The sequence below is a fragment of the Asparagus officinalis genome, chromosome 7, assembly GCF_001876935.1.
Source record: "Asparagus officinalis chromosome 7, Aspof.V1, whole genome shotgun sequence".
Classification (NCBI taxonomy): Eukaryota; Viridiplantae; Streptophyta; class Magnoliopsida; order Asparagales; family Asparagaceae; genus Asparagus; species Asparagus officinalis.
The window spans coordinates 31,555,776-31,581,484 of record NC_033800.1 but is presented as its reverse complement, the minus strand read 5'-3'; the positions used below and the strand labels follow the sequence as shown (position 1 = coordinate 31,581,484).

At 40.5% G+C, this 25,709-nt stretch overlaps 2 protein-coding genes across 2 annotated transcripts; one reads left to right on the top strand and one right to left on the bottom strand.

The window, feature by feature from the left end:
- LOC109848277 (transcription factor PIF3-like) lies at window positions 8,072–12,015 on the top strand. Its single transcript, XM_020417702.1, has 8 exons — window positions 8,072–8,705; window positions 8,795–9,848; window positions 9,926–10,030; window positions 10,125–10,190; window positions 10,277–10,342; window positions 10,603–11,067; window positions 11,427–11,537; window positions 11,641–12,015. Exons 1-7 carry the CDS (start codon window positions 8,611–8,613, stop codon window positions 11,526–11,528), a joined length of 1,953 nt encoding a protein of 650 aa, XP_020273291.1. The 5' UTR covers window positions 8,072–8,610; the 3' UTR covers window positions 11,529–11,537; window positions 11,641–12,015.
- Window positions 13,840–16,226, bottom strand: LOC109850947 (pentatricopeptide repeat-containing protein At3g16610-like). The gene has a single exon (XM_020421030.1). The coding sequence runs from the start codon at window positions 16,177–16,179 to the stop codon at window positions 13,876–13,878; it is 2,304 nt and encodes a 767-aa protein (XP_020276619.1). The 5' UTR covers window positions 16,180–16,226; the 3' UTR covers window positions 13,840–13,875.

The following is a 25,709-nucleotide window of genomic DNA, read 5'->3' as shown; positions in this document are numbered from 1 at the left end:
CTGGCGATCGACCGTGGCGGTAATCTGGAAAAGCCTCTGGAGTTGGGGCGGTCAACCGCGATGCCTGCGCAGTCGACCATGACGGTCGACCGCGATGTAGTTTTTGGGTTTAGTCTGTTTCCAGACCCGTTTCGTTTGAGATTTCTATAAATACTCAAAACTCATTTTAGGGCAAAGTGCAAGAGGATTTTAGCAGCCATTGAGAGGGGTTTTGTGGGCTTCTATTGTTAGAGCATTTGGGAGAGATCAAGAGTAATTTGTTATGGGTTTTTGGTGAGATTTGTAACCCTAGTTGTATCCCCTTGATTTCTAATAGTGAAACCCCCCCCTTCATTGCCTCATGGACGTAGGCATTCGCCGAACCACGTTAAAACTGGTGTATCTTGTTTGTGACATTGATTTGGTGTGTTGCTCTCTCGGCTATTTGATATTGGATCTCGGCATCGGGGGTTTTCCCAACAAGTGATATCAGAGCTCCAGGCAACGTTTGGGCTTTTTTGGAGGAGTAGATCAGTTGAAAAGTTTATCTAGAGCTTTGGTTGGTGTTAAAGGTAGGATCTTTGTGGTAAAGTTTCTATCTTTTCAAGTTGGATCTATTTCGTGTTTGTTCCACAATTGTGATTGGGTGTTTTGAGATATATGGTCGGGAAAGATAAATGCGGGGAGGGTTCTTCTAGTGTGAAGACTATCCAAAGTTTGAGTATCCATTCTATGAAGATAGATGTGGAGAAATTCGATGGTACAAATAATTTTAGACTTTGGAGATGCGAAGTCTTGGATGCGCTAAATGTGTAAAATTTAGAAGAAACGTTAGAGTTGGACGGGAAACCAGACGACATTGATGAGAAGGTTTGGAAAAAAAATGAATAGAACGACGTGTGGTGTGATTAGGTCTTGTCTCACTCGAGATCTAAAATATGATGTGATGAATGAGATTTTGGCTAAGAAGATTTGGGAAGTCCTAGAGGGCAAGTATTTGACGAAGAGCATCGAAAATCGTTTGCATTTGAAGATGAGGTTTTATCGCTTCCAATTGAAGAATGTGACATCCATTAGTGATCACATGAACCACTACACTAAGCTTCTTACGGATTTGACGAATGTAGATGTTATGGTTGAAGATGAGGACAAGGCGTTGCTATTGTTGCGTTCCTTGCCCGACGAGGAATATGAAACCTTCGTCCTTACTCTTATTAATAGGAAGACATTTCTTTCGTATAGTGAGGTCACTGCAGTACTTGTGAATTATCAACTTCGAAAGAAGGACAAAGAGACTTCCATTGAGCCGGTAGCGGGGGTATTGGTCGTAAGAGCTAAGAGTCCAAACCGTGGTAGAAGATCGTAGTCTAGAGAGGCACATCCTGCAGTTGGTAGGAATCAGTGTGCCTTTTGTAGAGAGAATGGACATTGGAAAGCCGAATGCCCACTGCAGTTGGTAGGAATCAGTGTGCCTTTTGTAGAGAGAATGGACATTGGAAAGCCGAATGCCCAAAATTGTAAGCCGGGAAGAATAAGGTGTGCCTTTTGTAGAGAGAATGGACATTGGAAAGCCGAATGCCCAAAATTGTAAGCCGGGAAGAATAAGGGAAAAACTATTCAAGCTTCAGAGTTGAATGTTTCCAATGCTAGTGGTGACATTTCAGATTTTGGATTTTTCGGGCTATTCGTGCACAGCTCTTCCGTCAGTTGGTGTTGCCGACTCCACCGAGTGGATGTTGGATTCGGGTGATACTTATCACATATGCCCTAGGAGGGATTGGTTCTTCATCTTTCAGGAGTTGAAAAGAGGGGATGTTGTGCTCATGAGCAATGATCACAAATGCCCTATTGGTGATATCAGTACAGTTCGGATTCGGATGAGTGACGGGATGATTCGGGAGTTGGTTGAAGTGAGGTTCGTTCCTCAATTGAAGAAGAACATCATTTCACTTGGGGCATTGGAGGCAGCATGCTATAGGGTGATCTTGGCGGATGCACACTTGAAGGTCACATTGGGGTCCATGATTATGATGAAGGGCGTCAGAAGGAGCAACTTGTATTATTTGCTTGGGAGCACGGTAATTAATAGAGAGCTGACGACTTCTTTGGCTAGACTGTGGTATTGTTTGTTGCTGGGATATATGATTGGTTATGCCGTGCATAGATTGTTGAGGAGTGCTGTGACCTGTAGATTGAAGTCTTTTGAGCACGTTGGGATGAGCGAGAAGACCGAGGTGGAGTTTGACACTTCTATCCATCGATCAGGGGTCTTATTGGAAGTATTCAGTCAAGCATTGGGGGGCCTTCCAAGGAGGCATTATTAGGAGGTAATCGGTATTTTGTTTCCTATGTTGAGGATTGTACTAGGCATTTATGGGTTGCAACCAAGTCCCGTTGGTATGAAGTCCTAGTAGCCCGCAACAGTTGGAGGAGGTGTGTTGGTAGAAAGGTTACCCATCGTACTAGTTCTAGTAGGGGTTCTTTCCTGTATTTGTGTCGAGCTCATGACAGTTGGAGACACTTCGTATGAGAGGAGACAGTGGGGCGACGAGTTGAGATGACGGATTCGGTAAGCTGTTCCTTTTTGGAGGACGATCGGCGTTGGTTGTTAAGCAGTGGATTTTGTATTCGAGTTTCGACATGTTTGGGCCATCTTATGAGGTTACCGACTGCTACATTGAGAGTTGTTAGATCTGGTGGAGCTGTTTCAGACTTTGGGTTACGTCGGATGTTTGGCTACCCATCACTTGGTCATATCGTGGATGTGAGATTGGATCCGATTGCACGATTAGGATTCAGAGGCCCTTTTGGCTATCAGTTGAGAGCTTCTGAGTTTGTTCGGAGCAGATGTGTCACATTGGACTCTCGGTAGGTAGAGAGTGTAGATCAGATCAGTGGGATATCGTAGCGGGTGGAGGGTGATGCTACTCCATATTGGGTGGAGATTACTCCACATACTCCAGGTCATTTTGTATTGTTTGGAATTCCAGCTAAGGTAGTACAGCATGGGAGTTATTTGGATTCGGATGCGGATGATGAGTTGGTAGATTCAAGTGCAGCTGGTGGATGTAGCTTGGATATGGCCATTGGGTCATCTCAGGTGGAGGTGTTTGGATCGTGTCAATTTGGGGTCATTGGTGATGCTATCAGTCGCACATTGGGTGTTGATGTTGGTGAAGAGTTGCAAACTCTTCTTTTGGATTGAGGGTCTTTGGAGGCCATTTGGGTGAACTACGTGAAGGCTTGATTCCTTGGGCAAGAGGATACGTAGATAGTCTTTATGATGCGGCCGATTTGGTGAGTAGACACTATCGTTTTGGGTGAGTGTTCGCACTCTCGTATGAGTCTCGACTTGTTGAGGATGGAGTCCGTTGTCATGAGTCTGTTGCCATGGCGTACTGGACGCAACAAGTGAGACATTTTGGTGTGGTTAGTGTCGGCTCAGTTTTGAAAAAAACGTTCGCCGAGGTGGAGAATTGTAGAAATGGCGAGCGTATGGAGAAGACCGCTTGGACAGGCATGGGTGTGCTTTTGAGAGTCTGGCGGTCGATCGCGGGATTCTGGCGGTCGATCGCATTCGTGCACATATCGTTTCTGAGCTTCTGGGAGTTGGCGGTCGACCGTGGCGGTCGACCGCGTGAATCTCTGGAGTTGATGCGATACCATGGCGGTCGACCGCGATACCTGCGCGGTCGACCATGGCGGTCGACCGCGATGCGATTTTTGGGTTGAGTCTGTTTCTAGACCCGTTTCGTTTGGGATTTCTATAAATACCCAAAACTCGTTTTAGGGCAAAGTGCAAGAGGGTTTTAGCAACCATTGAGAGAGGTTTTGTGGGCTTCTATTGTTGGAGCATTTGGGAGAGATCAAGAGTGATTTGTTATGGGTTTTTGGTGAGATTTGTAACTCTAGTTGTATCCCCTTGATTTCTAATAGTGAAAAAGTCCCCCTTCCTTGTTCCGTGGACGTAGGCATTCGCCGAACCACGTTAAAACTGGTGTATCTTGTTTGTGGCATTGATTTGGTGTGTTTGCTCTTCTCTCTCGGCTATTTGGTATTGGATCTCGGCATCGGGGGTTTCCCCAACATTTGTGAGTAGGAGGATCCTCTTAGAACTCTTAAGTGATCGGTGTTCTCGAGTTCCTTGAGAGATGTGAGATGTGCAAGGGTTTTCAAGTTTGTATGTGCAAAACTTGTGTCGATCATATGGATTGTATCAGGTAGTGAATACAGAGGATGAGAGATCGTGGATTTAGGCATGTTTGGCCGATGTATGCATGTTTAGCCAAACTATGTAAAAATACGATGTTGTGTTGATTGTTGCGTTCTTTATTGTGCGTGTTGTTGGTGTGCTTCATTGATCCCCAACAAGATGTGTGGTCAATTATGAAGGATATAATCTGGTGATAGATAATATGGTTAATTACATGTGCTATAGTATGTTAGCTGCTTATTATTTCTAGACTTCTCATTAGCAATTAGACCCTTTTGTATTAAGGAGTTATGTCATTGTTATCTGTAGATACACAATAGTTAGTGTATGTTCGACTCTTGTAAGATAACAAGGGCGATCTCCGCAACATATTACCAATGGTCCTATACAAAGCTTTGTTGCATGTCGCATTAAAATGATGGTCACAGATAACCAGGAGACATTTCCATGCAAATGAAAAAGTTCAGACATGATAGGTGGTGCTAAGCATATATGTTATGTACAACGCTTAAGCTTTACCTAAGAAGAATCCTTCAGTTGGGAGAAATTTGATCTTTGGACTGTATATTCAGAGATTGTGAGATTATTTGGCTTTATCCTATGTTTTGTAAGTCCATACTTTAATCAACCTCTGGCACACATTTCACTGTCATCCTTCTCCATGTCTGGGCCACTCTACTACAATTAATGTGTCTAGAGATTACAATTTACACATGAACCTGTCTCCATATAAGCTCAAACATCATCTTCAAGTAATTTTGATCAGTTCAGTAAGGTGTATTTGATAACACCAACTCTATTTCGATTCTTTTATGGTGAGATAGTTTTTACTTGGTTTTCTTTGGTAGGTGAAGGTTGAAGCTAGTTGTTACATTTGAACTGTAATGGATTAGGACTTTGTAAAAGTTTTAAAATCCTCACCATGCTTGTTTGTTTGCACGGAAGTACCTATGAAGTAGCTGAAGTAAAGAAAGTATGAGTTATTTTTGCTACTTTCAAGAAGAAAAATATGTTTATTCTCTAAAAAATTTACTTCCAGTACTTCTTAAAAGCCGTCGTGGTGCCAACATGTCATCTCTATTTCATGAATCTTTTTCCTTCCTTCAAGGCTCAGAAATACCTTAGAAATAGCTGAAATTGAGTCAATTTAGGAATAAAATCATTTTTGTTATTGCATGGCTTAATTTCTAAATAAAATATCGAACAATCATCTTTCTATCTGCCTAACAATATTTATAATTGCTACCAAACAAAAAAGTGAATAAAGTGGTAGAAACACTATTTCCCCTACTTTCAAATTTTTTTGAAACAAACAAAAAAGTAGTACTTCCACTACTTCCCACTTCTTAATTTTATAAGTAATATATTTTCTTTACTACTTACTTCACATACTTCCTATCAACCAAACATGTTCTACGTCTCTAATAGGGATAAATAAACAACCGAATTTTTGGCAACGCTATTCAGTTTTATTCTGTTGTGGTTTGGGTTAAAAAACTTCAAATCCGAACTGTCCGAATTGACTGCTCTTAGATCTCTAAAATCTGCATCCGTTTTTATTGATCCATTGATTTATTTTTCTATGTTCCTCTAATTTTTTTAACAGGATTAATTACATTCTAGTACCATGAGGTATCCTGTAATTACATTGGTAACCCTGATATTTGTGTACACAACTAACCTTGAGATTATTAATTATAACTTCACGGCGTGTATTTTTTGTTGATTTTGGGTTTTGATGTTTGTTGGTTAGGGTTAGGATTAGGGGTTTGGGTAAGAATTATAGCAAAGACTACTGTCTATTAGGGTTATCATTCGGATTATAACAATGAAACTGTTTTGGTAATCTTTGCTATGACCCTAATCATAACCTTAGCCAAAACACTATCGCTAACCACCATTGAACCACAACTCCAGATCAGTAAAAAAACTAAATAAATGTTATTAACAGGTAGTCAGATTGAATAGTTATCCATGTAATTACAATCAGTAATCTCAGAGTTACACGTGTGGAGATACACAAACAGTAGGATTGCCCAGATGATTACACCATATCTGAGGATAACAAAATTTAATTACATTAATTTGTTATTATTATTATTATCCAGTTCGATTTGCATTGTGATTTCTTTTATCTACATCTTTTTTTTTAATCAGTCTTTTAACCCTCGTTTCCTTTAGCACAAAAGCCAATTTTCGTCACTGAATGGGTTCACGTCCAAACCAATCGGAAGTACCGAACCAAGCTTATTCAGTTGGTTCTGAATCTAGGCTGCTTTTTCCGAGTTGATCAAAATTTGTCGAAGCTGACCGAATTCGAACCGTCTGCTCAACCTCAGGCTCTAAAAATTCTATCCTGTTGGAGTAAGATGGGGCCAACCTACCGTCCAACTCAACGGGAATAGACTTCTTGATGCCGTGCTATCCCTTGGAAAGGGACTTCAGTGTGTAGCGTTATGTAGATCAGCAAGCACGCGAACGGCTTGATCCCGATGTGAAGTGCAGGTGTCGTTCGATCGGAGAAGGATCACGTCATTGGAAGATGCCAATTATGGGGGAGAATCGTGGGTGTATTGACCCCACAATTTGCGTCCTTACTTTGTATTTAAATGTGGGAAAATGCTAGAGACGCACCTTTAAACCACACTTCCAACCACACTCCTCTCTGGTTACAATGCACTGGGGTCCACATGAGAATTTTTTTTTAAAATTCTCATGCATTAATGACTCAGGGACCCAAATAGGGGACCCAAGGCATGAGATATGTGAGGTGTCACCATCCGGTTGCATGATGCACTGTTCATGAACAGTGCATCATGCAACCGGATGGTGACACCTCACCTGTCCCATGTCTTGGGTCCCTTATTTGGATCCTTATAGCAACACTCATTCTCATGTGGGCCCCAGTGCACTGTAGCGAGAGAGGACTGTGGTTGGGGTATTGTTTAGGGTGTGATTGTAGCAACTCTCTTAAATGTGAGCTTATATAGCTCGGAGTAATGTGGTCGAGTCGGAGAGATGGGTGGATCACATTGGAGACTGTTGCCTGATGTTGGAAGGCAGTGAAGTAGAAGATTATAAGCTGTCGAGTTTAGAGATATTTCAATTGTCTTCTCAAAGACGAGAGTCATATTCGCATCACAATTTACAAAAAAAAAAAAGCCCCCATGTGAACCACGTTTAGATTTCTTTCAAAATTATCTTATGAATTATATTTATCCTAAAACTTAAACCCTTATAACCACTATAATTGTAACTATACGATAGTTTTCGTGGCAGATCTATGGAAGTTCTTGGTGATTTTTCAGGACAAATAAAAATTTCTAGTTTTATTTGAGAAAATCCTAAAACTTAAACCCTTGTAACAAACATGGAAACATCCTTAATTATAGTGATTTAAGTTTGAAAGTGACTGAGGGCAACAACAAACCTCCAATCCAAGGCCTTTAATCATTCTTATATAAGTTCAATCCATCCTTAATAAAATACACCTAATTCTCCCTAGCGTAAGAGTATCCCTACTAATATATATATATATATATATATATATATATATATATATAATATATAAATATATAATATATATATATATATATATATATATATATATATCCTCCTTTATGTTTCCCCCAATGTGTGTTTCGATCCTCCTAAAGCTCGCAACAATCCAAACAACCTGTACTATTATCAAAAGTAAATCCTCCCCACAAGGTACCCAAGCCTACTAAAATAAAGGGTTATCTTAATACAAGTCAATCTATGTCCTTAATCCTACAATGATGAGCACATCAAAGCTCCTCCTCCAAATAATTTTTATTTGATTTGGAAGTGAGAGTGGGCATATAGACTAACCCAATATTTTATTCCCCTTTTTATGCTGAAGAATAATCTTATTACTTTATTCCATCACAGTACATGAGTAAACTTTTTTTCCTTCAAAATGTTTTTTTTTTTTTGCAGAATTAGGACAGGGGACCTTATCTTTTGTTCCTCCAGAGTCTTGCGGGCACAAGTAACAGATGCTGGCCATCGGATTTGGTCCCAAAACCAATCATTTCTGTGAAATTGGTGAGAACAAGAGGGGAGAGAGAAAAAGAGAGAGGTCCCCTGGAAAACCAAAGCTTTACATGCCCCCCTTTTTCCTTTTTTGATTCATTTCAGAGTTTGAACATTTAGGCTATAAGTTCTTTGTATGGATGTTATGTTCCGAAGTGCTGGGGAGATCAAATTTTTCTTGTTTTAGTTGATGGGTTTCTAGTTTTGTTGATTTCTTACTGTTTTGAAAGAGGGCTGTCCTAAAGTTTTTGAGTGGAAGCTTCAGATGAGAAATGATTTGGTTTCTTGAAGAGGATTCCTGAAGTAATAAAATTTGAAAAGTGGGTTTTTTAGTTTAAAACCCACTTCATTTCTAGTTCATCATGCCTCTCCCTGAATTTCATAGGGCTGCAACGAAAAAGCTTGAATCTTCACAATCCAACATATTCACTTGCACATCTGATGTCCCTTCCTTCATGTAAGTCTTTATCTTCTTTTTTTTTTCTTCAAGTTCCTTTCATAAATTTTCTTAGATTTTGTTGACTTAATATTTTCATGTGCCCGTAGGCCTGATAATGAATTTGTGGAGCTTCTATGGGAAAATGGCCAGATTGTGATGCAAGGCCAATCACATAGACCAAAGAAGAGCTCTTATCCTACTCCTTTCCCTTCCTCCAACCTCAGAGCTCAGGATAAATATGGCAAATATCCCACAATCCCAAAGTTTGGCCAGTTCGAGGGTATCGATTCGACGATTAATGAGCTATCTCCTGCTGTGCCTTGTGCCAATATAGGGTTGAATGCCCAAGATGATATGACCCCTTGGATCAATTACCCAATTGAGGATCCTCTTTGCTCAGAGTTCTTCTCTGAGTTGGTCGGCATTAGCTCAAATCCGCCAACCATCGAGAGGAGCAATGGGTGTGCTGCTAAAGACTTGCATAATGCAGAGAACGGTCATAGCTCTAGAGCTCTCAGAGATGGTTCAGACCCTAGTAAGATTAGGGGCAACAATTTGCCGCAGCAATGCCAGGGTTCGGTTGGGAATCTAAAATCGAGAGTGACAGGTTTTGGTGCTGGCGGGAGTGGGACTAGTAGTACTCACCATGGCCATTTTCAGAAGCCAGATTTGGTATCAGTTTCAAAGCCTTTGGCAGCGGGCAATGGCGTTGGCTTGATGAATTTCTCTCAATTTTCGAGGCCTCCTTCGCTCGTTAGAGCTAATAATAAGAGCGTAGATCGGTTGAAAACAAATGAGAAGGTGTCTTCGGCTACTGCCAGTACTAATCCTATGGAATCAACATTGATCGAATCTAGTGGATTACGAGGGAATTCAGGTTTGAATTCGCACAAAGTGGAGGTGAGATCAAATGAAAAGGGTAAAGAGGATGTAGTTTTGGCCGAACAGAGAACAGAGGCTATTTGTAATAATAAGAATAATCAGAGCTCAAGCTTTGCAGCCAGTGTTACAGTCGGAAGAAATGAGGCTGAAAAGGGTCCTGAAGCAGTTGTTGCTTCTTCTGTGTGCTCAGGCAACAGTGCAGGGGCTGAGTCAAATGATCCGAAACACACAGCGAAAAGAAAAAACCGAGAAGGAGATGAATCTGGGTATCATAGTGAAGTATGTATTAAAAAAGAAGAAGAATTCTGGGTTTTAAATATTATGCAACTTAATGTTTTTTAATTTCTTTGTGACAGGATCCTGACGATGACTCAACTGGTTTAAAAAAACCGTCTGCAGGGCGAGGACGTACAGGGACAAAGCGAAGTCGTGCTGCTGAAGTTCATAATTTGTCAGAAAGAGTAAGTGAATACTGCAAATTTTCATTCTCTACCGTGATTGCTTTCTTGATTTGGGCTAGGAATGCTCAATGTAGTGTGATTTTCTTATGAACAGAGGCGAAGAGATAGAATAAATGAGAAAATGCGCGCGTTGCAGGAGCTTATACCCAATTGCAACAAGGTTAACTCTTGCTTCTTGCTACTACAGTTTTCATTGTTATTGGATGCATGTAGATGTAATGGAAGAGATTATATTTCATTTTCAAGGTGGACAAAGCTTCAATGCTTGACGAGGCCATCGAGTACCTTAAAACCCTTCAGCTACAAGTTCAGGTAAATATTGTGCCATCCTAATTAGCAATGCCTGATCTGTACAGTGTCAAGTGATGTCACATGACCACTGGATTGCGTACTTTATAGATACCTTTATTTATTTTCACCTGTATGTACTACGTAGCACACTACTAGAATTAGGATAACAACGTTAACAAGGATAAAGTTGAAAAATTGCCAATGTATACGTGTGTTTACCCTTAATATATTTACTTTTAATGCACTAAGAAGTTATATGGGGACACCACTGGTAAACACAGATGATGTCTATGGGGAGTGGACTATGCATGCCTCCTATGATGTTACCACCAGGGATGCAACATATTCGTGCACCAACCATGACTCATTTCTCGCCAATGGGTGTAGGAATGGGAATGGGCATGGGATTGAGTTACGGAATGGGAATGCTCGACATGAATAGCTCCCCAAATTGCCCATTGATTCCAGTACCATCGATGCACACGTCGCAATTCCCTTGCACTTCGGTTGGGATACCAGGATCTGCAGGTCTTCAGTTGTTCGGAATCCCAGGTCACGGGCAGGGACTCCCCGTGCCATTGCCTCGTGCGCCACTCTTCAATCCTTTGTCTGTCCCTAGAGCAAAAGGGAACTCAGTAAATGAAGTACCAGGAATGATAGCAAATCCATTGCAAGTTTCAGATTCAGGTCCTTCATCAATGTGCAAAGATCAAGCACAGCGAGAAACAAGCAAAAGCGAGTCGCAGGTTGTGATATCTTTTCATTTACAAAAAGGGTTAATTGCGGATAGACCCCTTGTACTATTGCCAAACTGAACTTACTATCCCTATAGTTCCATTGTTGCAGATAGACCCACCGAGTGATTTTTTTTAAACCCTTTTCAAGGGGCCTATCTGCAGCAAAAGATTTTCACTCAGGGGGTCCATCTGTAACAATATAACTCTTTTAGGGGGTCTATTTGCAACAATAGGACTATAGGAGTATTAATTTCAATTTGGCTACTGTATAGCGGCTCTATCCACAATTAACCCTTAAAAAATGATTCTCGACATAATGTTTCTGTTTGTAATCCTCGGTCTAATTAGTTCTTGTTGCTTCTGATCAGGCAAACTTGGTGCAAATCAGTAACCAAGCATCGCATGTCACTGAAAATGCAACAAAAAACACTATAAATGAAAATGGGAATGCGTCAAGTAGACATAACTAGCGAATATAGGTATGTTCGCTGTTTCATTAGGAGTATGGACGCATCATGCATGGGCTTAGGTTATAATAGCAAAATTTAGCTATGCTGACTCAAGGGGTTGAATTTTGTGCAGGTTTTGGTTTTAAGGTGGTGAGTAGACAGAAGCTATACGGATTCCAAGTAACCACCTGCTTTGTATAAACAAGATGGACGTGATAGTTTTGGGAGGTGAAGGGGAAAGCTTTTATTGTGTGTCACTGAGAAGAGAGCAGCTGTTTAATGTACTAAGAGGGGTGATTATGCACCTATATATAAGATTTTTCTTAGTAGTAATTAATAGATAGTTTCTCTTCATTTGATTCTTCTTAATTTTTGCAATTCTTGTAATTTAATTAATTAATTATTATTTTTTAGCTGGACCTATGTATAGATTGGTGAATGTTGGAAAAGGACAAGTAAAATCACTTCTGAATATTTGTTTCAAAATACAGGAGGAGGTTATCGTTTAGCCTTAGATATGACCTGTTTGATGATTATATTATTTAAATTCAGATAGCGTTTTTCGCTTTGTGGCAATGATTTCAGTTATTCTCTTTCCTTTTTTGGTAACCTACCCTATCATTATTTTAAGAATTTGGTGAAGAAAATCTTATCTTCAAGATTCCTCGCCCTGATCATTTGCCATATCCTTAAAATTTTGAAAGGCGTTACAGTTACACCCCATCCACACTACTCTCGCTACAGTGCACTAGGGTCCAACCTACGAGATTTTTTTTAAAATTCTCACGTGGACCCCAGTGCACCGTAGTGAGATAGGTGTGTGGTTAGGGAGCCTCTAGCATTTTCCTAAAATTTTACCCGCTTTTAGGTGGCTCTGAATGTTGAAATGGCTCTCAAAGGATAAAATTTCAAGTTGACCGAGATGAGCATAGCCTCGGTCTTTGCCGACAACAGAAGTATCGACGTAATCATAATCATATCAGGCGTTTACCTTCAGAAAGTTCTTTTGGTGTGTTCACGCTAAATTCCTGAAGTAAGTAAAAAGCTGCATCCTCCTCTTCAAAATCAAGTCAAAGGATCTCCACCAACTAATCCCAGTAAATTAGAAACACCAATGGAACTGGATGAAGTATTTTAGAAACAAACCAGTTTTGCAAAATGATACCAAAAAATCACACATCTTACTCTGTAGAAGGCAAATTACTGTCAATTTTTCTCTCTAAGATAAAATCAGCAGATCATTTTAAGAAGGGGAAAATTGCAAAATAGACCGTTTTTGCTAATTATTTTGCAAAATAGACCGTTTTGCTAAATAATTAGCAAAATACATTTCTTTTTGGCCAACAGGCCAAAAAGAGGTCTATTTTGCAAAACAGCTCAGAAAACATACGGGACTACTAGTCCCGTATGTTTTAATCACGGATTAGTAAAATTTTCTACTCAGAAAACATACGGGACTACTAGTCCCGTATGTTTTCTGAGTCACTAATCCGTGATTAGTTGGCTCTAAACATACGGGACTAGTAGTCCCGTATGTTTTCTGAGCATTGTTTTTCAAAATCGACCTCTTTTTTTCAAAAGAGGTCTATTTTGCTAATTATTTTTCAAAGTGGTATATTTCGCTATATATTTTATAAAAATGGTCTATTTTGTAAATTTTCCCTTTTAAGAATTGGGTTTTCCTAACCGGTAGCCATGGGCGCTTGTTAGGGACTGTTATGAATTTAAGCATCACTTCTCAGAAGATACACAGCTCTAATAATCCAGGAGAAGGAACAAATCCTGTCTCTCTTCAGGACAGAGATAGAGAGCAACTGTCTTGATCTTAAAATTAGGGGGTTTTAGATATTGGTCCCTTAAATCTTTCATAATTTGATATTATTCCCCGTCATTGAAATTAATGATAGGTTCCTCAAGTCATGAGGGTTACCGCAACTTGGTCCCTCTGTTAAATTTATAAATCATGGTTTACACAACCTAACGTAGTTACTAAAATACCTCCCAGTGATCACTTTCTAAGGGAAGACGACCATGGGCAATATGAGAATTGGGTTAAGGAGATTTTGTACTGTCGGAGAAGATGAATGTGGCTTTGAGTTTTTAGTTTGTGGATTATGGGTTTAAACTCGTTGAGAAATGGGTTGGTCAAACGCACTGCGCAAAAGGTTACCTTCAAGGGTGGTTTCTCCTCAAATATAACGTAAGTCAACTACAAGGACCAACTTGCAAATATGCTTATGATTTAGGGGACCTACCTGCAATTTCAATGATGTGAGGAACTGATATCAAATCAGAGAAGATTTGAGGGACCATCATCTAAAAAGCACCGCATTTTATAGCTTTATGAAGTGGGGCAAAATCATCAATATTACAGTGTTATTTCTGTTACACCTATATCCTCATCCCCTCCTCCTAAATTATACAAATATCTTATGCCTGGAACATATCCCTCATCCTTCATATCTAGGATCAAGACAACCATGATCTGGCACATTTTATCAAATTGTGGGTGTGACCTATCTCGTGCAAGGAATGAATGAACATGCCATCCAATTTGTATCCAGCTAATGCCGGGTTTCTTCATCAACCCCTTCTCTTTCACAACTGCTCTAACCTTCTTCACATCTTCCCATCTCTTAGCATCAGCATACATATTGGACATAAGAACATAATACCCTGGATCTTCTAGTTTCTTCTCAAAAATTCGGTTCGATATGAGCTCAGCGAGATCGATCCTTTGACGAACACGACAAGCTCCTAATAAGCTTCCCAACACATCGATTCCAGGCTCCATTGGCATTTTTTTGATAAAATTCCATGCATCGTCTAAGTACCCAGCTCTGCCATAGAGATCAACCATACAGGAGTAATGCTCCATATCTGGAACTATACCATAGTCTCTTCTCATGGAATCGTTGAAGTATAAGCCCTTCTCAATGAGACCGGAATGGCTACAAGCTGATAATAATGCTATAAATGTTACTCTATCCGGATGAACTCTCTCCTCCTTCATGAGTTGGAAGAATAAGATTGCTTGGTCGCCAAGCCCGTGCATTCCGAATGCACCAATTACAGTGTTATAAGTTATAATGTCTCTAACAATCATCTGCTCGAAAACTCTCTTTCCATGTTCAAGGTATCCACACTTGCAGTACATATCAATTAATGAATTATTTACAGAAATTTCAGAATCTAAAGCACCTCGCAGTACATAACCGTGGAGTTCCTTCCCGTGGTTCAGCATTGTAAGGCGATTGCAGAGTGGAAGTACGGTCACAATTGTAACAGAATTTGGTCTCAATCCAATTTTTCTGATTCTTTGTAATGTTCTCAAGGCAGACTCCATATCTCCACTAAGGGCATAGCCTGTGATCATAGAGTTGGCTATAGCAATGTCTCTACGAAACATGATATCGAAAATAAATTCAGCTTCTTTTATTGATTGACATTTGCAGTAAAGATCCAACAGTGCACTTGCGACAAAACTATCCAGCTCGAACCCATGCCTTATCACATAACTATGAATCTCTTTTGCTTGTTTCATCAATTTGAGTTCTGCCAAACTAGGAAGAACACTAGCTAGAGTAACTGAGCTTGGACTCATTCCATTTTCTACCATCTCCATGAACAAATCTATGCTCCTTCTATGTTCACAATTTTGTGAGTATCCCGCAATTAAACTACTCCAAGAGACCACATCCTTGAACTCCATACACTGAAAAATACAAGAAGCTACATGAGTATGCCCACATTTTGCATACATATCAATCAAAGCATTCGAAACATAAAGATCGTCGACAAATCCACTTCTCATAGCGCAACAGTGCAAACCCATACCCAATTCTAGGGTTCCAAGTTTACCACAAGCCGGAATAACCATCGCCACTATCACCGAATCAAGCCTAAACCCTTCCCACCTCATCCTTCTAAATAAACTCATTGCCTCCATCCAATCTCCACTCTGCATTGTTCCACAAATTATCGCTCCCCACAAGACCATATCTTTTACCGGCATTCCATCAAACACCCTCCGAGCTTCCATCAATCTACCGCATTTCGCATACATATCCAAAAGTGCACACTTTGTATAAACATTAGGCTCCAAGCCGCGATGAATTCGATCAAATTCGATGGATTTCTCCACAATCCCGCCTTGTTCAACATCACACAAGCCAGAACAGGCTCTAAGGACTAACGGGTATGTGAAATTATCAGCCACAAGCCCTTCACTCATCATGCTATGATACAAACGCAGTGCATCACAGAAGTGACCCACATCGACAAGACCCTTGAGGACTGAATTCCATGCAAAGGAGTTCTTTATGGGCAAATGGTGAAAGACCAAAAGGGCTTCTTGGAGACTGTTGAGGCAAATGTAGGTGTGCACAAGTTGAGATCCTAAGACCGGGCTGAAGTTTTGGTGGAGGTGGCCATGGGCTATGACAAGGGCATGCAGCTTTCTGGTTTCTTGGAGGTCGGGAGATGACTTGAGGTGGAAGAAGAGGGTCTTGTAGGGGAAGAAGAGGGGGTTGGGTTGGCGATTGAGAATGGGGGATGATGACGACGATGATGGGGTTTGAGGGAGTGTTGAGGTTGTGAGGGATTTGAGGAGGAGAGGGTTTGTTAATGGTTTGGGTTTGGAGGGGATTAAGAGTTGGAGGAGAAAATGCATGTTTTGATGGCTTTGGGTTGCATGTCAGCTGAATTTTGTAGGCGGGGCTTGAAGGTAACTGACATACCGAACATTTTACAGGGTGAGATGAGTCAATATACTTCATGCGGGGGCAAAAAGGGGTTAATTGCCGAAAGACCCTGTACCAATTGCAGATAGACCCCTATGGTTCTATTATTTCAGATAGATTTCCTGATAGAAATTTTTTGACGCTTACCCTCAGGAGAGCTATTTGTTAAATGATTTTCTCTTTCTCTCAGGGGCCATTTGGTTCACATATAAAATTATGCAAATATGATTTACATGCACTAGACACACCTCAAGTACGAAATTTGAAGTTTTCTATAGTTTTTCTTTATAGGTATTTAGTTCAAAAAAACTCAATGTGGAAAAGAGGTCAGAAAACATGGAAAACTAATACCTAGCCAGAAGCTCCGAAATTGTGTGGAAATCTCACCGAAGTGAATTAGATATTAGATAAAGTAGACTAAATAATATGGAAGTTGTACTTGGACAGTTGGGAATGAATTAAATAATGGAAATGTGAATTCAATTGTAATTGTTGGTGTTTTCTTTTCAAACCAAACAAAGGAAATATGTTTCCGCATAATATTCTCCACTCTTAACCATGCGAAATAAACATATATAAACCATCTCCTTGATAATCCCTGAAAAGGTTGGAAAGTTGATATCCACACCATATTTCCACTACCTCATTTCCGAGTGTTTGAGCGAAATAGGCCCTAAGAGAAAAAGAGTCATAAAAATGGCATGCAGCTGCGTATTTACAAAAGTTAATTAAAGGGTCCATCCGTAATTGGGCGATAGTACAAGAGGTCTCTTCAGGATTAATCTAAAACAAACCCTTTAATTAGGATATCGTATAGAGAGGAAAGAAAACGGTATACTACAGTCATCATTGTAATCATCTATTAGTTCATTCGCAGACAATAGCTACTCGTACTAATAGATATTATTGATATGTGCATTGAATTCGTGATATATACTAATAATGCCACTGTTTTTATTTGTAGATGATTTAGAATTTGATTAGTTGATAAAGGGTAATAAAAGAATGGATTAAATGACCTACTCTCAGCTAAAATATTGGTGAACTTTGAACTTCTTTCCGAAAGTATTAAATTATCTATTTCTCCCATTAAAGTATGTTTTTGGACCCAATGTAACCATTTGGTAAGTCCACAATCAAATATTTAACATATCAATGTTTTGACTCTGTACAATATTCTTATTTTGGGGTTTATATTTCTAGGCCCAAAAATTTACCCTGATTTATCATTAAACTCAACATCTTTTGCTTGTATATTTAAACTCAATTAACTTTTTGTATTTACCTTTAAATCCAAATTGTATAATTTATAGGTAGAGCATCTTGTATTTGTTGAGACTTAACCATGATTAATTCAAAGAGATTAGAACAACAAGAGCGGAAGCAATACCTAAATCCATGACAAATTTGCACGGATCTGAATTTGGGTTTGATCTTCTAATCTTGAGGGTCTCTCCTTTGGAATCTCTTTATATGGGGATTAAGAGAATAGATAATGTTAACCCTAGATTAGGGACCATAACCCCTTATTTATAGGTGTTGTACATTTATAATTTGATCCCTCATCAAATTATAATTATAACCTGGTATCTACACATTTAGCCCATGATTTAATTAAATACCCATTAACCCGAATTAACTTAATTGATCACTTTAACGGGTTAACCTTAACTGATAGCATTACACACTAAAATTACATATGTGCCCATAATCAGATTTAATCCAACAATCTCCCACTTGGGTGTAGGCGTCTAAAAATGCCTATAGGTATGAATGTAACTATCTAAGTCAGAGGAGATCATCCAAAGCCAAAAGAAGCAAAGAGAGTGTCTTGCCTATGGGAAGTTCTAGAGCTCTTCGCTAGCTTTCCAACACATCTTGGATCACCTCATTCCGACATCGGACGAGGAAGTTAGAGCCAAAATACCCGAGACAGCACAAATGGTCTCGGAGGTGCGCGTCAGCAGCGACTGCCGTGGCAATGTATCCCACATTTAAGCCATGATATGATCCAAATCTGAAGAAGCTCAAAAAACAAAAGTTGTAGATCTCTTCGTCAGCTTTCTAATGCATCTTAGATCACCTTATTCCGATATTGGATGAAGAAGTTAGAACTAAAATACCCGGAAGGTACGTGACAGTGGTAACTGCCGCGGCAATGCACGTCACCGCCCACTGCCGCGCCCACTGAGAAGCTGAAAACATTATTTTTGATAATTTTCTCGAGTTTTGTGCGGCCCACATAGCTTATTAACTACTGTGGGTCACTTATGAACATGGGGGAAGCAGTAACGAGCGAAAATCATACCCACTACCCACGAAAATCGTGGCATTTAAGGAGTTAAAAGTCGTGGGATGGCGGTTACAAAACGGAGGGGTAACCGCTCCTTTAGGCTGTCGCGCCAAAAGATTTTTCTTCAGCCACGCCACCTATGGCTGCCGCGCCAAAGGCACTTCTTCAACCGCGTCACCTTTGACTGACGCGCCCAAAGGGAATATGGCTGGTTGGTTATTTCACCCCCATTTCAGCAGTTATGCACCTTTATCACTATAAATACCTCCATATACACGAAAAAGGGAGGAGAGCAGATTGGAGCATAGAGACTTGAGCTTTTGGTGATTTTAAGCAAGAAAGAGAGAGTCTTCATCTTTCATAAACAGCGTTTGGTGATTCCTAGAGATCTAAGCTCAGACTTGATCTTTGAAAGAGTGAACATCTTACATCGATAAGATATCCGCTTTAAATTCTTACTTCGATAAACGAAGAAAGAATCCCCAAAACCTTCGCAATCCAATCAGGATCTTGTGAATCAGTGGTCCACGAGCTAACGCACTCCCGGCACAGGTAAAGTCCCACAAAACAGGAATCGATAAACAATTTCTGTGTTATTTTCTAGAGAGTTGTAATTTTTCTTTTATTGTGTAAAAGAGGTCTTATAAAAAGACTATTTTCTTTTGAATTCGTTATAATCGACCGAAGATATAATGAATTTCACAATAGCATCAACTTTTGACGAAAACAAACTGGCGACCACAGTGGGAGCCAACGGTCTCACTTCCGAGACAGTCGTGTCGCAGCCGATCAAGATCCCAGTTGAATCCACAGTCGAGTACGAGTTCGACCAAACCAAGTTTGAGGAATATCTCTCACCATCCTCTTCAAGATCTTCATTGTCTCGCAAGTACAAGAGGATCTCATCATTGAAGAACGCTTACATGCCAAAGAAGGCCCAAGGTGAAGACTCTCACCCAATCGTTGCCGAGGCCTCCCCTTGCAACATTATCCCGGCGACCCCAAAAGCCGGAAGCTCTACTCATAATGATTCCTCCCTAATTAAGGAATCGTTCGATCAAAGTTCGCCAACTCTGACGAAGAGAGCTCGTCAGAGGCAATGCTAACGCCTCGCTAGTCAAATAGTTAAGGTCTTGGAACAAACCGACGGGGTTTGCTGCTACGCGGACCTAGAGTCGAGGAAGCATCAATTGGTTCAGTCGCCTCAACGTCAAACCACTCATATCTCTGCACAACTCACAATGGAGGAATGGACTCTCGTCAAAAGGGTTCGTTCAACTCTCAAAGAACGTATACAAAAGCGTCGTACAAACGCCGCTCATGTCCGTGCTCTTTTGCAACAAAAATGTAAGAAGAGAAGGAGGAAATGGTGTCTAAAAAATCACCAAGAACCAGCCAAGTGTGGATCCCCAAATCCAAACTTACACAAAAATTGGATCAGCAGGATCAATCCTTCAACCATGGTAGTCTTCACTGCCGCGGCACATTCTTCAACCGCGATAGTCTCCACTGCTGCGGCACCTCTTTCAACCGCGGTAATCCCTACTGCCAAGGCACCTTCTTCGACCGCGGTAGTCTCCATTGTGGCGGCAAAAAGGAAACTTCCAATGCCTCTTTTTTGACTCCGTCGATATCCATTCCTGGTTCGTCTAGTGCAATCACTTCTGATATGTTACCAGTGAAGTCATGGGTCAGTCCCGACTTGTCAAAATTTAAGATCACAATGGCGGATCGCCTTGGTCCTTTACCTGATGATCGAGGTAGAATTCCAGTCAAAGAACGTTTGGGTCCGGTGAATGAACCCCAAATAGATTCTTACACTGGGAGTCGTAAGTATCCTCCTATCAAGTCAAAACAACTCTAGGATAGGAAAACCCTAATTTTTACTCGTTTGGGAGTTCGTAACGAAACTCAGGAGCCCGTTAAGACTCTGCACCCGCAAGGGCATGGTTCTAAACATGCGACTCCTGACGTGACCTTGGATCGCTCAAATGCGACAACAAGTTATCCTGAGAACGCCAACAAGGCTTTACATCCTCAGAAGAAGACATGTTTGTCAAAAGACATCGTTATACCTTGGGGGTCATACCAACAGACGATAGGATTCTCCGGTAATTATACCGATGAGTTGTACTATCAAGCTGGGGGTGTGAGACGATAGGATTCTCCGGTAATTATACCGATGAGTTGTACTATCAAGCTGGGGGTGTGAACAAAACTCAGAAGAGGATTGTCCGAGAAATGAGCTCTCATTGTTTCTGTATGCGACTCATTAGAGCAGTACTGTCGGAATGTGACTACTCCAAACGAGAAGCTATCCCGCAAAGAGTCTCAGTGTTCTAGAGGCTTTTCACCAAAATGTCGAAGCCTAAGCCGAGACATTTTCACAATAGAAGATCAGCTGTCCAAGATGACGAATTCCCTGAAGTCACCATCAACATGGCTGATAAAGGAAAATCTAAGCGGCATTCAAGTGAATCAAATCCCGACTTTTTCCCGGAAAGAAAAGTCAATTTAAGAATTGCTCAACGGATGTCTCGACTCCAGTTAAGAGCCATCAGACGTAGGGATTACAAGAAAATACATGAAGGAATGTCCTCAGAAGATGAACTTTCGGACACTTGTTCTGCGATTGCTTCGGATGATACAATATCTAGCATAGGGCAAGCCAGAGAAGTGTTCACAATCACTCCTGATCAATTCGCTCAAATGCTTCAAGAAGCTCTAGCCAAGCAACGTGAAGAAATTAGAGCTGAAATGAAAATAGAGATGGAGTTGGCTATCTAACAAATGAGAGAATTGCAAGCTCAACGGCTTTAACCTCTGGAATCTAGTCAGCGAGCTGAATCCAGCCGCCATACTCAGAATGTTATAGATGACAGCGATCCAGAAGTGGATGAAGTCATTATGGCTGATACACCTCCCAATGATAATAATATTAGGGGTGGTTCAATTGCACCTCTTAATAACACTGTGGGTGGCCCAATTATTTCTGCTCAACATCACTCAAAGAGAGATGAAGATGAGAACAAGAAAATGCAAGACCTTAAAAACAAAGTCAATGCTTTGATGTCCGCTCAGAAAGTAAAGAAGACGGGTATTCCGTGTCCCTATCCAAGAAAATGAGATTCAATACCGTACCCGGCAAAGTTCAATCTGATTAACTTCACACCGTTTGATGGGAAGAGCTCGCCTATTCAGCACTTGATTTATTTCAAGTCTCATTTGGGCATGATCTCTGGAAACGAGGCTTTAATGGTCCGGCCATTCATTGGTACCCTTCGTGGGCCCGCCTTCGATTGGTACCGACGTCTTAAGCCAGGGAGCATCAATTGCTGGGATGATATGGAAAGTTTATTCGTCAGCAATTTCTTCGATGATGATACCGAAGTATCAATCGGAACCCTTCTGGATGAGAAGCAAAAAAACGGAGAGTCAGTCGACAATTTTGTTAAGCACTTCCGTAACAAGGTAATGAATTACAGAGATCTTGTTACAGAGGAGTTCATCCTGCAAACATGCCACAATAATTTCTCCATCGATGTCCTGGAAGCCCTGGGGGTCGTACCATCCAAAACTTGAAAAGATTTGAAAATGCACGGTAAACAAGCTGAACAATTTCTTAAAAGAAAGAAAGTTGAGAGAAGCCAACCGACGATATCTGCAATTGCTGTGAACGCGACTCTCGATCTGAAGTTCCAAAAGGAATATTTTTTCGAAGATGATGAAGTTCCAGCCATCTTGAAATACCTCCTCGCCAACGACAAGATCGAGCTACCACCTATTAAAGACCAGGAGGGCGACAAGATCGAGCTACCACCTATTAAAGACCAGGAGGGAGCTAAGAGGATTACGGATCCAAACTACTGTGCATATCACAGAAGGGATTACGGATCCAAACTACTGTGCATATCACAGAAGGGTTCTTCATCCTACTAAGGTTTGCTTTGGACTTAAAAACAAAATCCAAATCTTAATTGACTCCGGCGTCATAACGGCGAAACAAGACAAGTAAAGAAGACTCATACTCCATTGGGTACACGAGTATAAACTGTTTTCCCTGACTCCGATGAGTATACGAGTATAAACTACTTCTCTATACACTCCAAAGGGTATACGAGTATAAACTGTTTCCCGAACTTCCGACTGATATAAGAGGTTAAAAAAACTGCTTCCTTAAATTACGCGCTCTAATAATGTAACCAAATGTGATTAGACTCAGGTTCACCTAAAAGACGGGGGTGGATACGAGGTTATCATGGCTGAATACGAAGGCAGGAATCAAGACCTGATTCTATATCAAGAACAGCAATATTGCTCACAAACGAGAAGTTCCTGAAAAAAGTACTATTCCTAGTACATTCAGGATAACCTATTTAACGGTATTCTTAAGGATAACCTGAAACTAATTGATTATTCAAAGTGAAAACTAATTATCTGAATAATCCACTCTTAATCATGATAAAAATGATTAAGAACCTCCCGCTGTGACTATTTAATCATGTCCAAAATGATTAAAACCCTCCCACTATGATTTTCAGAGCACTCTTTCATTGAGATGAGATTCAATGACTTCATCAAGTCGATCTTCCCTCACAAAACTCTGAAATCCTTTAAGAATGAAGCATGTCCCATTTGCTTTTCTCCCATCCGATTCTTGGTTGGTCTTAATTATCGGGGTCAATTCCGCCAACTCCCACTATTATTTTTCAAGCACTCTTTCGTTGAGATTAGATTCAATGACCTCATAGGGTCAGTCTTTCCTCACGAAACTCCCACGATCTAATTATGGAGTGCTTGATGATTCACAGTCCTCCTCCATAAAATCCCTCACCGATCAAATCAATTGACGGTGGGTCCACCAAAATGCTTCGTGGTTAAATCTATCCAAACTCCCGCTGTGTCCAAGTCTTTAACACTCCCACTGTTGAGCTCTGGCACAACACCTAAAATTTCAATCCATGACAATTGGCAATCCCCATTTGGTCAAACCTTTAAACAGTCAGGACCAAAGCTAAAATCCCCTCTCAATTCCTCCAATGAATGAGAGGCCCACAAATTGAACGATCAAACCTTTAAATAGTTAGGATCGTCCCAAAGTCTTTCTTGGTCAAACCTTTAAACAATTAGGATCAAAACCAAAATCCCTTCTCGATTCCTTATATGAACGAGAACTCCACAAATTGAACGATCAAACCTTTAAACAGTTAGGATCGTCTCTAACTCCCACTCGATCAAACCTTTAAACAGTTATGGTCGTCTTAAACTCCCACGTGGTCAAACCTTTAAACAGTTAGGACCAAAGCCAAAATCCTCTCTCGATTCCTTCCATGAACGAGAGGTTTAGGACCAAAGCCAAAATCCTCTCTCGATTCCTTCCATGAACGAGAGGTCCACAAATTGAGCGATCAAACCTTTAAACAGTTAGGATCGTATCAAACTCCCACATGGTCAAACCTTTAAACAGTTAGGACCAAAGCCAAAATCCCCTCTCGATTCCTTCCATGAACGAGAGGTCCACAAATTGAGCGATCAAACCTTTAAACAGTTAGGATCGTATCAAACTCCCACATGGTCAAATCTTTAAACAGTTAGGACCAAAGTTAAAATCCCCTCTCGATTCCTTCCATGAACAAGAGGTCCACAAATTGAACGATCAAACCTTTAAACAGTTAGGATCATCTCAAATTCTCATTTGGTCAAACCTTTAAACAGTTAGGGTTATCTATATCCTCTTGATTCTCGGAGTGAAGAGCCCACTCTTAGTTTCACCTTTTCAGATTCTTAATGTGAAGATCCCACTTTGAGTTTCTTTTGCAACGGGAGATAGAATATAAAATTCTTCCTCCCTGATTTTGGGTTTATCTCTACCAACAAACAAGAAATCAGGAGATAGAATATAAAATTCTTCCTCTCTGATTTTGGGTTTATCTCTACCAACAAACAAGAGACCAGGAGATAGAATACAAAATTCTTCCTTTCCGATTTTGGATTTATCTCTACCAACAAACAAGAGACCAGGAGAAAGAATACAAAATTCTTCCTCTCTGATTTTGGGTTTATCCCTACCAACAAACAAGAGACTAGGAGATAGAATATAAAATTCTTCCTCTCAATCATCGGGTTCATCTCTACCAACAAAAAAGAGACCAAGATACTCTAATAGGTACACGAGTCTAAACTGTTTCCCTACCCTCAACAGGAAGTTTCTGGAGAATATCACGTAGAATATTCTTAGGGATAACCTGATTACCTCCCAACGAGTATATGAGGTTAAACTATTTCATGAACACTCCGATATGGTATATGAGTATAAAATATTCCTCCGTTCTTCAACACCAGCTTTAGTTCAAGATTTTGACAACGGTCAAGCGACAAACGCAGTACCAGAAAATTTTTAGCTATTCTACAAAGCACTGAGTAGACTAAAAGATGAAGAAATCAAGAGTTGAAGCTGTCTGCAGGTTCTTTTACACGATCTCCTCAACTAAGTATTGAAGGGGTTAGAAATTAAACCTATCTTATCCAAAGTGTCCCAGACTCCTCTATAAAAGAACGAGTCTGAGATACTTTGGAGGGGGTATCTGTAAGCGTCTAAAAATGCCTATAGGTATGAATGTCACTATCTAAGTCAGAGGAGATCATCCAAAGCCAAAAGAAGCAAAGAGAGTGTCTTGCCTATGGAAATTTCTATAGCTCTTCGCTAGCTTTCCAATGCATCTTAGATCACCTTATTCCGACATCGGACGAGGAAGTTAGAGCCAAAATACCCAAGACAGCACAAACGGTCTCGGAGGTGCGCGTCAGCAGCGACTGTCACGGCAATGTATCACACATTTAAGTCATGATATGATCCAAATATGAAGAAGCTCAAAAGATAAAAGTTGTAGACCTCTTCGTTAGATTTCCAATGTATCTTGGATCACCTTATTCTGATATCCGATAAAGAAGTTAGAGCTAAAATACCCGAGAGGTGCGCGACAGTGGTAACTGTCGCGGCAATGCGCGTCACCGCCCACTGTCGCGCCCACTGAGAAGCTGAAAATATTATTTTTGATAGTTTTCTCGAGTTTTGTGCGGCCCACATAGCTTATTAATTACTGGGGATCACTTATAAATGTGGAGGAAGCAGTTACGAGCGAAAATCATGCCCACTACCCACGAAAA

Coding starts and splice junctions, on each gene's coding strand:
- LOC109848277 (XM_020417702.1), top strand. CDS start 8,611: ATGCCTCTCCCTGAATTTCATAGGGCTGCAACGAAAAAGCTTGAATCT. Junction 9,849..9,925: donor AATCTGGGTATCATAGTGAA/GTATGTATTAAA, acceptor TCTTTGTGACAG/GATCCTGACGATGACTCAAC. Junction 10,343..10,602: donor CCCTTCAGCTACAAGTTCAG/GTAAATATTGTG, acceptor TGGTAAACACAG/ATGATGTCTATGGGGAGTGG.
- LOC109850947 (XM_020421030.1), bottom strand. CDS start 16,179: ATGCATTTTCTCCTCCAACTCTTAATCCCCTCCAAACCCAAACCATTA.